Consider the following 15,318-nt stretch of genomic DNA (forward strand, 5'->3'; position numbering starts at 1 on the left):
GAAGGTCAGCCATATTTGACAAAGTAAAGACATGTCTAGAAAATCAACAACTAGACTCTAGTAAGCTCATCAGTGTTTGCACTGATGGAGCACCGTCAATGGTAGGTAGAGTTTCTGGGACTCTAACTTTACTTCAAAGGTTTTTAGGTCGTTCTCTACTAAAGTATCACTGTATTATACATGAAGAATCTTTGTGTGGAAAAACTCTAAATTTGAAGCATGTTATGATACCAGTTGTAAAGTGTGTGTGAATAAAATTAGAGCAAGAGGGTTAAATAAAAGAGAATTCACAGAGTATTGTGAACTGCTAGATATGGAATATGGTGATATCATCCTTCATTGTGAGGTGCGCTGGCTTACTAAAGGACAAGTTCTCAGTAAATATTGGAAGCTGAAATAAAGTATTCGTAATTTTCTGGAAGAGAAGGATGTGCTGCATGAGGAAAAAGCCCTGTTGTGTGATGAGAAATGGCTATTTGATTTAGCATTTTTAGTTGGTGTTACCAGCCGCCTCAATGATCTAAATTTGAAACTGCAGGGCAAGAACAAATTGTTTCCTAGCTTAGTAAATGACACCAGTGCATTCAAAATGAAATTAAAACTGTTCATCTCCCAGTTAGAAAATGGGGATATAAGTCAATTTCCACATTTAAAAGAACATAATGAATCTGTTGAAGATAATGACAACTTTACAGAATATACAGAGAAACTCCGATTATTGCAAGAGTCCTTTAACAGTCATTTTAGCGATTTTGCCGAAGAAGAAGACTGCATACTTGCATTTATAAATCCCTTTTCACTTACTGAACAAAAAATCTTGACAATGCCTAGTAGCATACAAATGGAACTTACTGATCTCAAAACCAATTCTTTATTGAAAATGAAATTTAATGAACTTCCATCACTCCCAGATGCTTCTGATATAATTAATTTCTGGCTATCATTGCCCTGTGAATTTTCCAGAACTGAGAAAATTTGCTCAAAGTTATATCTGTTATTTTGGAACTACATACAGATGCGAACAAGCATTTTCATCAATGAAAATGATTAAGAACAAACTACGATCATGACTGACTGATTCAAATTTGAAAAACTGTTTGATGCTTTTTTAATTTTCTGTAACTGATTTAACTCCAAACATTACACGTTTAGCAAAAGCAAAGCAATTTCAAGTCTCAATAAAATAATTAATGTTTATCTTGTCTTTATATGAAATCCTTTTATTTAAAACTGCTAAAAGTGTCTATATTACCATATAAATCATTTTATGCATAACTGTTAAATATATCCATATTACCATATTTTAAAAGGGCTGAAAAGTGGTATAAGTTTGTATGGCGCATCTTAACTAAAAAATGAAAAAAATTGACGCATGAACTATAAAAGGTTGGCCACCCCTGAGCTAGAGGATTGGTGTTCTTTGTTCTTGGACTGAAATTTTAAGGGTAAGGGCTTTCCAAATTTGAGGCAGTTTCACACAACCAAAGTTGATGAGGTTTGGGTAGATATTTAAATTTTTCTCCTGTGGAGTAAGATAGCCTTTTTCCATTGCATCTGTGTTGGCTGTACAAGATGTGGTTAACAAGCCATGAGTGACCATAGTGGTGGAACCAGATGTAGTCCTTGTATTTGGCAATTCTGGTGTTAGCTGTCCTGCCTGTTTGGCCATCGTAGGACAGCTTACAACTGCACAGTACCTGGCAGGCACCTTGCATGCCCAGGGACACACCAGTTTCAAAAAGGAAAAACATTACGGTCGTCATATGACATTGAAAAATTAACCTTTGAAGAAGCCCTTAAAAATGTTTTTGTCCTAATTGGGATATGAACCCAGATACTTAACAAAATACTTTACATTATGTCAAAGCAGTCAAAGTCACGCATTATACATTTCAGTTCTCCGACTCATCTGTTGTGCAAAAGGAAAAACTCTGTCATCTTTAAATGAGACTGAGTAACTCAGCTTCAGGTAACTCATCCTTCCTTGTGTCAAAGATAGAATTTGAAGCTGGGTTTCCACTAAAGAGGAAATGCTAAGTCATCCATATGACTATACTATAGAAGCATAGTTTCAGAGGAAATAAAACCTTGTAACTTATGTGTGCAATAATGAAACAAAGCAGCAAAAAAGTTGCTTTTGGAAACATTTTTTTAAATTAAATTTCTGTTTCGCTTGTTTAAAAAAATATGGATATCATTCTTTTCAATAAATGTATGTAGCTCACACTCACAAAAGGCTATTTTGTAAATTCGTACTGTGGATGGGATAGGAATTATTTTCCATTTTAATTACTGTATTTTTCTGTGTATAAGACGCCCCATGTATAAGACGAACCCTACTTTTTCGAAATTAAGAAATCAATATTTTAAACATAAAACAGAACACATTTGTTATCTTTTAGAATATTTAAAGTATATTTAGTAATTAGGTAATATTTTTAAGATACATAATAAGAAATTATGCATCACTCAGTTCCAGGCATGACAATCTCTGTTTTTTTTTCCCCCGGACATTTTTATGGACTAGTGCTAAAAATATTGTTAATGCATTAACTTAACCCGCCAAAGAGTTGCAGACGTATGAATGCTTTCAGAGTTCTGATTGGTTTATTCAGACATCAATCGACAGAGTTAACAAAGGCTAGTGATTGGCAGAAGCCTGTTCACGGAGACAAGGTACAGGCAGTTTCGCCACAGCAACTGCAGGTCTCTCAACCAGTTATCCCCCTCCTGTGTATAAGATGACCCCCAATTTTTGGTCTAAAAATTTTTTTAAAAGAGTATCATCTTATACGCAGAAAAATACGGTATTTTTTTTTTATTTTGCTTAGTCAAAAACCCTACTCTAGAGACCAAACATGAAACTTTTTCAAGCCACTGTCAAAATTTACCACTGTAATTGCATCTTTTAAGGGCATATGGTGTCAGTAGAGTTATATAGACTTAAGCTTTGGACTCTCTCTCAGGCTGATTTCAAGATATTATCTTTGCATGCCTTGCAGGACATATTGATGACATGGAGAATAGCACAGGATAAATAAGTAGGGGAGGAGGAAGAAGGAAATGGTCTCACACCAGTGATTAAATTCATCTCCTATATCAAGAAAATCAAACATATATGCCTATGGCAGGATATGACCCACAAGCCTGTTGGTTGGAGAGCAGATATGCTAACCACTCAGCTAACCAGACTGGCAATTGCTGGACAACAGCCAAGCTGATTTTTCTCATGTCCACGAATTTGTAAAACTTCAATGTAATCAACATCATCTTGACTTTACAGGAATTGAAGTAATGTTTCTACAGCTGTTAGGGCTTCATTACAACTTACTTTGTAAAATGGTTGTAGTTCCTCATCATGCTCATTGAGAGAAACACTTGATTCTGCTGTCACTTGCAAACTTTGGATTAATTCATCATCAGTCATTTTTTCATATCCATCTCCACTTTTGTCTATATCAGTGGTTCCCAACCATTTTCCACGTGTGTACCCCTTTTAAACCCATTTCTATAAATCATACTCCTTGTTTTTAAAATAGCTGTTTTTAAATGCTGACATTTTTGATCATTGCCAATCTTAATGCATTTTGTTTACTTTACTTGTTTTTCCGTCATTACTGATTATTTTTTGTGTACCCCCATGAACAGTCCAGCACGTACGCTGGGAGTAAGCATATCACTGGTTGGGAACTGATGGTCTATATTTAACCACTCGTTGATATTTTACTCATCTAAGTCTTCGCAACTGTTAATATTTTGAATTGATTTTCAAATATCAGTGATGATTTCTACACTATTATTTGAGTCTTCCACTTCCAAATTATCTTCAGCAATTACAAAGTTATCGGACAATGTTTTTTTGAATGATTTTTAACTGTTTCACTTTTAATTTCTGTGCAAGCTGTAGAAAGGTTATAGATATCTTTAATCGTTAGGGACTTTCAAAATAAAAGAGGAATTTCACTCTGTAAGTTTTCAAAATAAAAGAAGATTTTTTACTCAGCTAAAGTCCAACAGCTGAGTTTTTCTATACAATTGTTTCATGGTCTCAATCACACTTTGGTCCATAGGTCGAACTGGTGATGATATGTTTGAAGATGAATGCCGACAATATTGCCATTTTCTGCAGAAAACTGTTTTACTGGAAACAGAATTGCTTTGTAGGGAAGACCTTTCTGAAAGAGAAATGTTTTAACACAAGGAACTTATTTTTCTACCATTTTTCAAAAATATCCTTAAGTCATCCATACAGATCTACAATGATTATAATAATCTGCTGGAATATTTGTTGTGTCCTTCAAACTTCTAGGAGAGTTTGATTTTCCTACTATGTCTAATTTAATTTGTCTTCTGAAGCATTTGAGCAGCAAAGAATTCTTATATGTTATATTCTGGTCAATTTTTTTTCTTGTACAGATGCTAACATGAAAGCAGCCATTTCTCACCAATAAAATCCTGTTTCATCAGCATTGTAAATTTGTGATTGTACAAGAGCCTTCTCTTTAATAATTGTTGCTAATTCATCACAGAATAATGTTGCTCCTATATTATCTGCACTGAGCTTTTCACCCTGTATTTCTAATTCCGCTTACACCATACTTCTCTTTAAATCATTTTAACCAACCAGAAGAAAATTTAAATATGTCCAGGCACATCTAATATTTCAAAAAATATTTTGCCTTACTTAAAATCAATGGTCATAAATATTGGAGTTCCTTCAGCTTTGTCGTAAAATCCACTTTACATTACACCTTCTGGTTGTTCAGTTGTAACACCTTTGAGAGATTTTCTTTGTCAAATACAAGCAATTTATCACATTTATAAAGAAATTTGTCTGTCTTGGGTTCGATTTTAATTGCCCTGTACAGTTTGCTGGTCAATACCAAATTCGGCTGCAAGTGATGAAACATTTTCACATCTTTTGATAATCTCCAATTTATTTTCTACTGTTAAAACAATTCTTTTTCCCAACCTTTTAGAGGTTGAAATGCTAGATAAATTTGGTTGCACAAGAGCACAGAAAGAAGCTTTCATAATATTTAACAGACAAAAGAGACTATATTAAATTTGTAATACGCTTGACTGTGCACTCTGGTGACAGAACAGGAAACAGTAATGACAAATAAGTTCTGCTAGAAGGATGATCAATATTGTTTAATTATGATGCAATGTTATTTAAAATATGCAATAATGACTGTTATTTTACTCCACTTATACAGAGAATTTTTTTAAAAAAATGAAAGTAGTATGTACTACAGAGGACCACAGTTAATCCAACCCATGGATAATCAGTTTTACTGTAATAGTAATAATTATTTTATACATATTGCAATAAATACTTCATAATGAAATATTTTAATTTTACCTCGACTCTCATCATCTTCACTGGCACTAACTTTTCGACGTCGTTTCGTTGCTGTACCACCTAAAAATCAATAACATTCAACTAAAGCAAAATACAGAAATTTTAATAATTTATATTTTATACTGATATGATATAAAAGTTTCATATTTGGATTGAACTTCACTTCTTATTTAAAATAAACTGTAACCTAAGCAACAACTTGTTGCATATACATTATTTTTTAATGAAATGGTCATAATATTAGAAAATTTACATCTATATTGGTAGAATTAACTTACTGGAAAATCATAAGTTATCACAGGCTTTGTTGGATGAAATCTATCAGTCATTGTATTATTCTTCATATCCATGTTTTTTTAAATAGTATGTCAACATTAATTCAATTTGACAGATTTTGTTGCCATATCAAAGCAAATATACCAAGTCTTGTAGTTGAAAGTCTATTTGGATAGGAGGTGATAATTATAATGCATTCTTCATAGTTTTCTGAGAGGAAAGAAAATCCTATTATTTTGGTTGTACTGCTCCTTGTATTTCATATATGTTTAGTAACTATTATTCCTGAATATTATTCCTACCTACCTCTTCCTGTGCTGTGGCACAGAAGGCCAAAATCGATGTTCTCTAATTATCTCTTTTCCAATAAATTCCTTTTATGCTCAACTAACCAATAATTTTTTTCTATCATTCAACTGCTAAGATTTAGGCCTTCTCTTTTTCCTTTGGAATCCACTAAAACTACCCTTAGAATTTGTCCTCTGTTCATTCTCAAACATGTGGACAATCCACTTTACATCTGCATATATTTTTTTATTTCACTCACAATAATTTTTTTTTTTTTTTTGGCATTGCAAATTAATATAACTCATTGTTTATTACACAAAGTGACCAAAATATTTGCAATAGCTTATGAAAATGCTGTTTGAAAATTATGTAATTTGGTATCCTGTTTCTCTGTCATTTTCCATGCCTTCGATTCATATCAATAAAAACTTTTTATTAATATTTATATTTTTATATATATAATATACAGATGATTTCCATTATGCAATCATCTGAAAGGAATACTTGCCTCTGACTATCTTTGTATTCTCATCTTTCTGAGTTCCACCTCTAGGATCAACATTCTCAGCATGTAAAATTCATAACATCTACTGCTTGCTGGTCGATTTTAATTTCTTTCTGGAACCTGTTGTTCAATTTATCATTTTTGTTTTATTTATTATACAATGCTTCCGATTCTGCATGTCTATTACAGTATATTATAATTGACAAGAAGTTATATTGTTAAATTCTTGACTTTCTTCTACATTGATTTAGCCTAAATATTTTTCTGTATCTAGCTCCTACCGATGAGACTTCAAAATGGTTGAAACTGGCATGAATAGTGATCCTTCTCACATTGTTTCTACATGATGAGATACTAAAGCAACGGATGTGAAGTCAACAGCCTCTATACAAGTAGACTAATTGTGAAGATACTTCACAATGCCAACTTTGCTTATGCTTAGGTAAAGGATTAAAACAAGAACATAATTTGTCGAGTATAATGTACTTTGTAACCAAGTAGAAAAACTTCCTACATCTTGTATATCCTTTTCATTTTTTTTTTTTTTTTTAATTTAGTGAGATCACCTTTCTTTGGTATTATGGTAAACAATGTTTCCTTCCAGTGTCTTAGTATCTTTTCATTCTCTATCAATTTATTAGCAGCAATTTGTTAGTCTTAAGCATTTCTCTATTGCTATATTATCGTTGCTGCAGTATGTCAATTTCGTTATCTTTTCAAATTTCATACTAGGAGAGAGGTGCCAGCCATTACTGTACTTCAGAATATCAGTTACACTGCTTTATACATTTATAATCTCAAATGTTCTTTATCATTCTTTGATCAACTTCGATTTAGTTATCACCACAACCTCTTCATTTCTTACATTTTCTTGCTTCTGGCTTTGTGCATTAGAGTTTTTAGGATACCATACCCTTGGGCTTGAATGATGGTGTAATTGAAATATCTTTAGAAAACAATAATGAACCATTGGAAGGTGTGTGATTATTCTATCTAGGAAAAAGCAGACAGTTATTTGATTCTCTCCCCCCCCACCACCAATCGCGAAGTGTATTTTAGCATGTTGGCTATTGAAATACACTAAAAATCTATTTCATGTGTTTTGACCATGTGGCCAAATAGAAGACATCATCTACATAGCTCGGTCAAACCAATAGTTTGAGTATGGCTGTGTTGAGCCATAGTTTTTAAATGTTCTGAGTAGAAATTGGCCTGAGGAAGGGATTAATCCATTATTGTCCTATCCAGTTATCTTTACTAAATCACTTAAGGAACTGACAATGTAGATATGAATATAAATTAAATTACACTTTAATAAATATTTCCGATATACTTACAAAAAATGGCACGCGCATGTAGGCACTACGACACAGTAACTGAGAATTCGGATATTTGCTGTCCTTCCTGTTTGGCCAAAGTAAGACAGTTTACACTGCAAGGGACTTGGTATGCACCAGGTAGGTCTAGGGGAAGTGGTTGGTCTTTAGTGGAGCAGATAAGGGATGCCAATTTTCTGTATGGTCTGTAACAGGAGGTCAAATCATGTTTTTTTTAAGATACTGGTAATTTTTTCTGAGGTGCCTCAGATGTAGGGAATGGTGATGGATTTAGAGTAATTATTGTTGTGGAGGGGGGTTATGGTTTGTAGGTTTCGATATTTTTGGATTTTGGGGGGGGATAGCCATTGGCTGAGAATGTGATTTGAGGATGTGATTTAGTTCAGTGTTTAGGGCCATGTCAATGGAACAGATTAGTTTAGTCCTGTTGTATAGTGTTTTCACCACTCCATATTGTTGTGAAGGGAGGGGGGATTGTTGGTGAATGTATAGAAAACCCACCCATACAGGCAGGTATGGGTGGGTTTTCTATACACTGAGAAAACCAAGGTTCCATCAGGCTGGCGGGTAACTAGTGTGTCTAGGAAAGGGAGGTTGTTGTTTTCCTCTTTTTCCAGGGTGAACTTGATTAAGTTTGTTAAGAAGGCGAGGAGTGTATCAGAGCCATGTGGCCGAATAGCGAACACATAGTCAATGTAGCGAAGCCATATGGTTGGTTTTTGTGGAGCAGAGGCTAAGGCTTTTTCTTCAAAGGTCTCCATAAAGAAATTGGCCAAGGGTGGGGAGAGTGGTGAACCTATAGCTGTCCCCTCTATTTGTTTGTTGAATTTTCCCTGCCAAACGAAATAGCCTAAGTTCATTGTGAACTGAAATAGGGCTGAGATATCGGGAGAAAATTTAGCTTGGATTAGTTCTAAAGTTTCCTTGAGTGGGACATTTGTGATTAAGGAGGAGACGTCAAAGCTGACCATTATGTCAGTATGTTGGAGTGTAAGGTTTTCTATGCTGGCTTTGAAGTGGGCTGAGTTTTTTTATGTGTGATGGTGTGTTGCCAATATAGTGTGTGAGCACTTTGGCCAAATGTTTAGCTAATTTGTATGTGGGGGAATCAATGTCATCCACTATGGGACGTAATGGCGCATTTTCTTTATGTATTTTTGGGAGTCCATAAATACGGAGGAGGGGGGGGGGTATAGAGTTAAACGGCTTTAATCTGTTGGTAACTTCTACAGGCCAAGAAGCGACTTTCTTAAGGAGCCTGTGAAGTTTTCCGATTTGTGAGTTGGTGGAATTGTATTCGATAGGGAGGTAAGTAGCCTGATCTAATAGAAGAGCATTAAGCTTACCTGTGTAGTCCTTTTGGTTAAGTACTACAGTTGCATTTCCCTTATCCGCTTTGGTGATAACTATTTCTTTATTATTCCTCATTTCCTGCAGAGCTTTATATTCCTTGTTGGATATGTTGGTTTTTGGTGGTCTTGCTTTGGAGAGGACACAAGCTACGTCCAGTCTTACACTGTTGGCGATTTGATTTGGAAGGTGGCGGATTCCGCGTTCGATCTGGATCATAATATCCTCACTAGTTATTTTTCTGGGAGCAATGGCGAAGTTGTGGCCATGTGAAAGCACGTTGAGTGCTTCAGGGTGACTGAAGAAAGGTTGATAACGGTGTTGGTAGGAAGTTTGGGATTGATGGTCAAGTTCTTCAATTTTTCGAATTTTTTCATCTGTCAACCTCGTATTTTTTCAAATTCTTTGTCTACAGCGGTACACGAGACGTCATGTAAAATTGACCAAAGCTCGTGATTTAAAGTGCACGAAAACTCTTCTTCAAACGCACGAATAACTTTGTTAATGTCCGCTAAGAGAAACCGTGTGCCGGCGATTTGTTCCCAAAGCAACGCGTAGCTGGCGTGGCTATATATACGGAGAGCTTTTTGTGAAACAAAATGGTGGCTAGTTATCTTTCAACATGCAATAACAGCATGTGTTGTAAATTTGAATATGTTGGGAGGGGGGGGGGGGGGCTTAATAAAATCAGGAGTCTCGGTTAATGGTATATTGGTAAATGGTGAAGTAATATTGAAGCAAATCATTGTCTAAACATTTTAGATTACTTTCTAAAGTGAACAGAATTTTTTTACAACTGAGGAAGAGTTACCTGTGGTGGAGGTTTGGCCAGATGTTTAACAAGTTTGTATTTAGGATACAACCGATGTAGATACCTCTACATCAGTTGGCTGTAGAGGTATCTAGTTTGTGAATTTTTGGTATGGGTGGCTTTATTCGTTTGTGTATTACTAGGATTATAATTCTGCAATTTTGTGTGCAGAATGATCTTGTGAAAGATTATGCATTTTGCTATATTCTGTTTGATTCATTATAACAATAGGATCACCTTTACCTTCTTTAGTTATAACATGTGCGTGTTACTGTACAGCTCTTTTAAGGCTGTGATTTCTTTTATATCAGTATAATGCTTTCAGGAGACTTGGATTTGGTTAGGATGGTAGCTACATTCAAAGAAGTGTTACTGGCTATAATAGGAGGTAGGCCATGTATACTATGTTCACTAGACACATTTACAGTTTGGAACTTACCTAGGTGCATTGGCAAAGTAATAACCATGACAGCATGTTCACAACTTCTTTTAACCATATGTTTACGCTGACACAATTGTCATGTAATTGCAGTCAGCCTACAGTATAACGTACTGTGATGGAGGATTTTGAATTTCTTCTGATGTTACTTTTGACTTGTTTGAATTCCTTGTCTTCTGGAGCTTTGGTTATATTGAAAAGGACTGCCCACAAGTAGTACACATCAGTTCACATATTAGTCTTAGGCTAGCCCAATTGTAAATATACGTTGGCCCTTGGTCAAATGAAACCAAGAAGATATACCAAGGCTAACTTAATGAAGAACTCACATTTGCCATATACAAGTAAGGAAAAAAAAAAAAGCATTACATTGTTATTAAATACTGTGGATGAGAGATAGTTGTGGAAAGTTTTTCTGCTTAGTTACAACATATATTATACTTAACCAATTATATTCATGTTAAAAAAAAATCTTTCTACAACTGTCTGGTATGGAGTATTTCATAATTATTAAATTTGTTTAATTCAATAAGGTGATACACATTAAATTAATGACTTGTGTACTAATTTAACCTTAGTATCTTCTTGAGTTTGGCTCCCACTAATGGGATCTCAGAAATGGTTGAAACAAGTCTCAGTAGTGATCATTTCATAATGCTATTACATTAGGGACTTAGGGACCATTAACGCAATTGATGTGACTCAGCAGCTCTATAATATGCAAGTAAATGAGTTGAAGTGACTTCACACTTATGCTCGTGTAAGGGATTAAAACAAGAATATAATTTCTTGTCAACTATTATGTGTGAGTGTGTGTAAGAGAGAGACGGTTGGCTGAGAAGTTCTGAAAAACAGCTAGAACAAAAATGATATTTTCTGATGAGACTTTTTTTCCCTCAGAGAATTGCAAATGATGCAGCAGCACTGTAACAAGTGTATAACACTTCATGGTGAATATGTAGAATAATGTGTAAATTACATGGTTTTTCCTCAATTCCTTTATGTTGATTATCAGAACTTCAGCCTTCCTCGTATACGTGTACACACACACTGTTGCTCAATATAATGTTCTGATTACACCATATAATTATAGCATTTGAGCAGTGTATCTGTTGACACCTTGTCATATACCTTTCCCAAATCTGTAAAACTTCAATACAGTTCCTTATAAACAAGGATGTCATATTCCCATGATTTCTCAACCACTTGTCTTAAAGTAAAAATTGGATCCTCATAAACTCCTGTCTGATCTACTTCAGGTTTCTCTTCCACAATTTTGATTAGCCTTTTCTCAGGTTTGCTTGCATAATCTTACCAGGAACAAATTAGTAGGGAGAAATTCTTCTGTAATTCTTGCATTCAATTTTATCTCGCTTTTTATAAATGTGCACTACGAGAATCAGAATTTGATGTTCTGACCATTCCTTCTGAAATAGACATAGCACTGCAACCACTTTAAAATATTTATGGCTCGATATTTGAGCATTCCCAGTTTAATATAATCTCCTTCAGCTGCCTTTTCCACATCAAGTTTTCGATGTTTTTTTTCCCCACTCCAAAGTGTTGATATGTACTACGGATTACATTCCTCTTGAATATATTATATCCCTGTTCTCTCACTCCTTGTTTCATTTAAACAATCTTAGAAAGTAATTACTCCAGACAACTAGAATATCTTCAAGTTTTCATATCACCTTTATTCTGATTCCTTTTGCAGTATTCTTTTCACCATCTTCTAATATTTGTCTTTTATATCCTCATTAAATTCTTCTCTCAAAAGTTTTATTTAGCTACGTTTAAACAATATTCTTTGCTTGCTTACTTGCTAGGAACTTTTGATATGCTTTCTTCTTCTTTTTTTTCCCATATTCCACTCTAGAATCTCAGAGTCTCAGAATAACTACACATATGTTGAATTCATGTATTCTTTAGTCAGCCAAGTGAGTCATTAAGGTTTATTTATGTTTTTCAATCTTTTTTTTTTTTTTTCAAGGATAATATATGTATGTTTGAAAGCTGCTCAACTTTGATTGTTTCTAACTTTTTAAGTATTTTTACTTTCAGCAATATTCATTTTTATCCAGCTCAAAACCAAATGGTGATCAGGTGTTTAACAAGTTTCTATCTCAAATTTGCTATATACTCTTTTATCCTGAACTAGCATGAAAATATCAGTCAACAAAAACAGTCAATAAGATTTTTTTATTTGAATCTTCTCACATGAATTTTTGCATATCTTCACATTAAACATGGCTTTAGTAATGACTAATCAGTGCTCTGAATAGAAATCCAGCAAATACCATTATTATTATCTTTGCCCTTTTTCTCCAAATTTTCTCAAAATGTTCCTATATGCCTGTTGGGATTAACTATTTCCTATTCTGATGTTTAGATCTCCAAGGACCACATTTTCCATTTTCTTTATGTCAGCTGCCTATGCTAATGACTAAAATTCTTCCACTTCTTCCATAGAAGAACTTTTTTGTGGGACCATAGGCACAAATAAGTTTCACTGTCCATTTCTCCATTTTGAGGTGTGCCCACATCACTACTTGAAACTGCCTTCCAATCAAGAAGTTTATCTTCATGTTTGGTGTGGAATGCTATTGCTACTCCTTCCTTTCCTTGATTATCATTGCCTGAATATAACATCCTACTCATTATTTAGCAAGATCTCACCTGTTTTTGTCATCTTCATCTCAGTAATGCCAATTATGTCCATGTAGCACTTTTCCAATTCTTCTGTAAGTTCGATTTCCTTTCCATTAGTACTCCTTGTGATGATAGTTCCTATCTTCAGTTCTTCTGACATTGAGTTTATTCTTCTTCTTCTAGATGTTGAATTGGAGCTTGTTCCAGTAGCCAACTTTTCCTGTTCACCTTAGTTCCCTGACGAAAAAAATGGGGGGCCTTGTTTAACCAACAACATTCCAGCTGGCATGAAATCTCATTATGTTGTACAACATATGCATTTGTGGTTTAAGTCAATAGAAAGTATAATTGGTTAAGTTTGACAGTCCATCCTTATTCATTCAGAAGCCCCAGTCTGGTTATCCACATTCCTGAAAGGCGATGTGGAGGTCTCCTCCCAATTATACGGCTTTGATCCTTAAGTGACAGTTGTATATTTAAGTAGTTGTTGAAGATATTTTTTGGTTTAATGGAATAACGACAGCATTAGGAATAAATTAAAGGAAGTTTAATGACTGCAATATCACAGAGACATCATCATCAGGGATATAATATAAGAATTGCAATGGCACACAACATAAGAAACTAGTGGAAGAGATTACACGAAGCCTAAAGTTGACACGAGTAGCCAGATTTGGTTGGGCAGGTTGTCTAAGGATGTTTCCCATTTCTCAGGAAATTTCACACAACTATATTTATTAGGGTGGGTTAAAATTATTGATTCTCCCCTCCCACCCAAAAAAAAAAAAAAAAATTACAAGTACTTACAAAAAAGCATCAATCTGTCAAATCTAACCCATACTTATCTTATGTATTCTACAAAATACGCCTAAAATTTAAACACACTTTTTTTTATCTCTCTCATTACATGCGAATAAAAAAGTACAATGAATAAAAAGCAAAAATTCTCTTAAAAAATGTATAGTGTGCTAATGCATTTCCAAAAAATTGCTGTTTCTAAAAAAAATTTTTTAGAGTGATAATAAATTTATTCATCTGTAATGAACAGATTTAAGAGAAAGCACAATTTTTTACTAAATATTTTGAACAAAAAATTAACACATCATTTTCCTCAGACTTTAAATTCAAATGAAATTTACTGGAGATATTAATAAATAAATTTAATAATTCTCTTTGTTCTAGTTATATGTCTGAGAATTTTTTTTTAACCAGAACAGAAATTACATTTCCTCACTTCTCAATGCTACTTGAAATAGCAATACAAAAACACAAGTGGCAAGTTAGAATAAAAACTTGTGCACAATCTGATTAAAATAATTATAGGTAAAATAAAAATAGATATAGGTAAATATGACCTCTCCATTGCTTCTACCTTAGTATCACCACCTGATTCTGGCTCCCACTGACGAGACCTCAACAAAGGTTGAAACCGGTCTGGGTAGTGGCCCTTCCCTTAATGCATAGTCTATAATATATATAATATTTAATATATATATAAAATCTACAATTAACCAAGCTCTCATCACTCCTAAGGCAAGGAGTGATGAGAGCTTGGTTGACCTCTACCACGAGTTGCCTCAGTCCTGAACTTACTTCAGGTGCAAACTTTGTTTGCTACACTTGGATAAAGAATTAAACTAAATTTATTATATTCTAACCAAGTGAAAAAAACTTCCAACATCTTTCTCTAAATCCAGAGTAATTTAATAATAAGGTGGTACACCTTTTGGCCACTTGTATAAGTAAATATGACTTCTCCATTGCTTTCAGCTTGATATCACCACCTCTGGGTTTGGCTCCCACTGACGAGACCTCAATAAAGGTCGAAACGGGTCTGGATAGTGGCCCTTCCCTTAATGCATAGCATTATAAATGTCCGCATGGAGACGCACTTTGCATTAAGGGAGAGCCTAAGACAAGAAGTGATGAGAACTTGGTCCACCTTTATCACAAGTTGCCTCAGTCCTGAACTTACTTCCGGTGCAAACTTTGTTTGCTACACTTGGATAAAGGATTAACTAAATTTATTATAATCTGATTAAAATTACTTTTCAAATTTTAATTTTCAATACTAATATGAAAACAACCTACATATGAGTTCAAGTATCAATTAGATATAACTTAGAAAAATCACTACTTATAATGCCTCTGAATATGAGACCCACCATTTTTAGAAACTTGTTCAGGATAAACTACTGAAAAAAAAAAAAAAAAAAAAAGTCCAATCTTCATAAGCAAAGAGCTATTCTAAAGTAAATTCAATATAGGAAACATTCAGAAACTATTTCTGATGTA

At 34.2% G+C, this 15,318-nt stretch overlaps 1 protein-coding gene across 9 annotated transcripts in view; it reads right to left on the reverse strand.

Annotated features, from left to right (window-relative positions):
- LOC150097938 (protein Jade-1-like) overlaps window positions 1-15,318 on the reverse strand; it is a 335,931-nt gene that overhangs the window by 235,653 nt on the left and 84,960 nt on the right. For all 9 annotated transcript variants that reach the window (XM_090405951.1, XM_090405944.1, XM_090405950.1 and 6 more), the window contains one exon: window positions 5,366-5,425. In XM_090405951.1, the coding sequence (XP_090262077.1) occupies window positions 5,366-5,425 (60 nt within the window). The remainder of the gene's footprint in view (window positions 1-5,365; window positions 5,426-15,318) is intronic.

This window comes from Typopeltis vanoorti, chromosome 16, assembly GCF_054136105.1.
Source record: "Typopeltis vanoorti isolate ZY-2024b chromosome 16, IOZ_Tvanoo_1.0, whole genome shotgun sequence".
Lineage (NCBI taxonomy): Eukaryota > Metazoa > Arthropoda > Arachnida > Uropygi > Thelyphonidae > Typopeltis > Typopeltis vanoorti.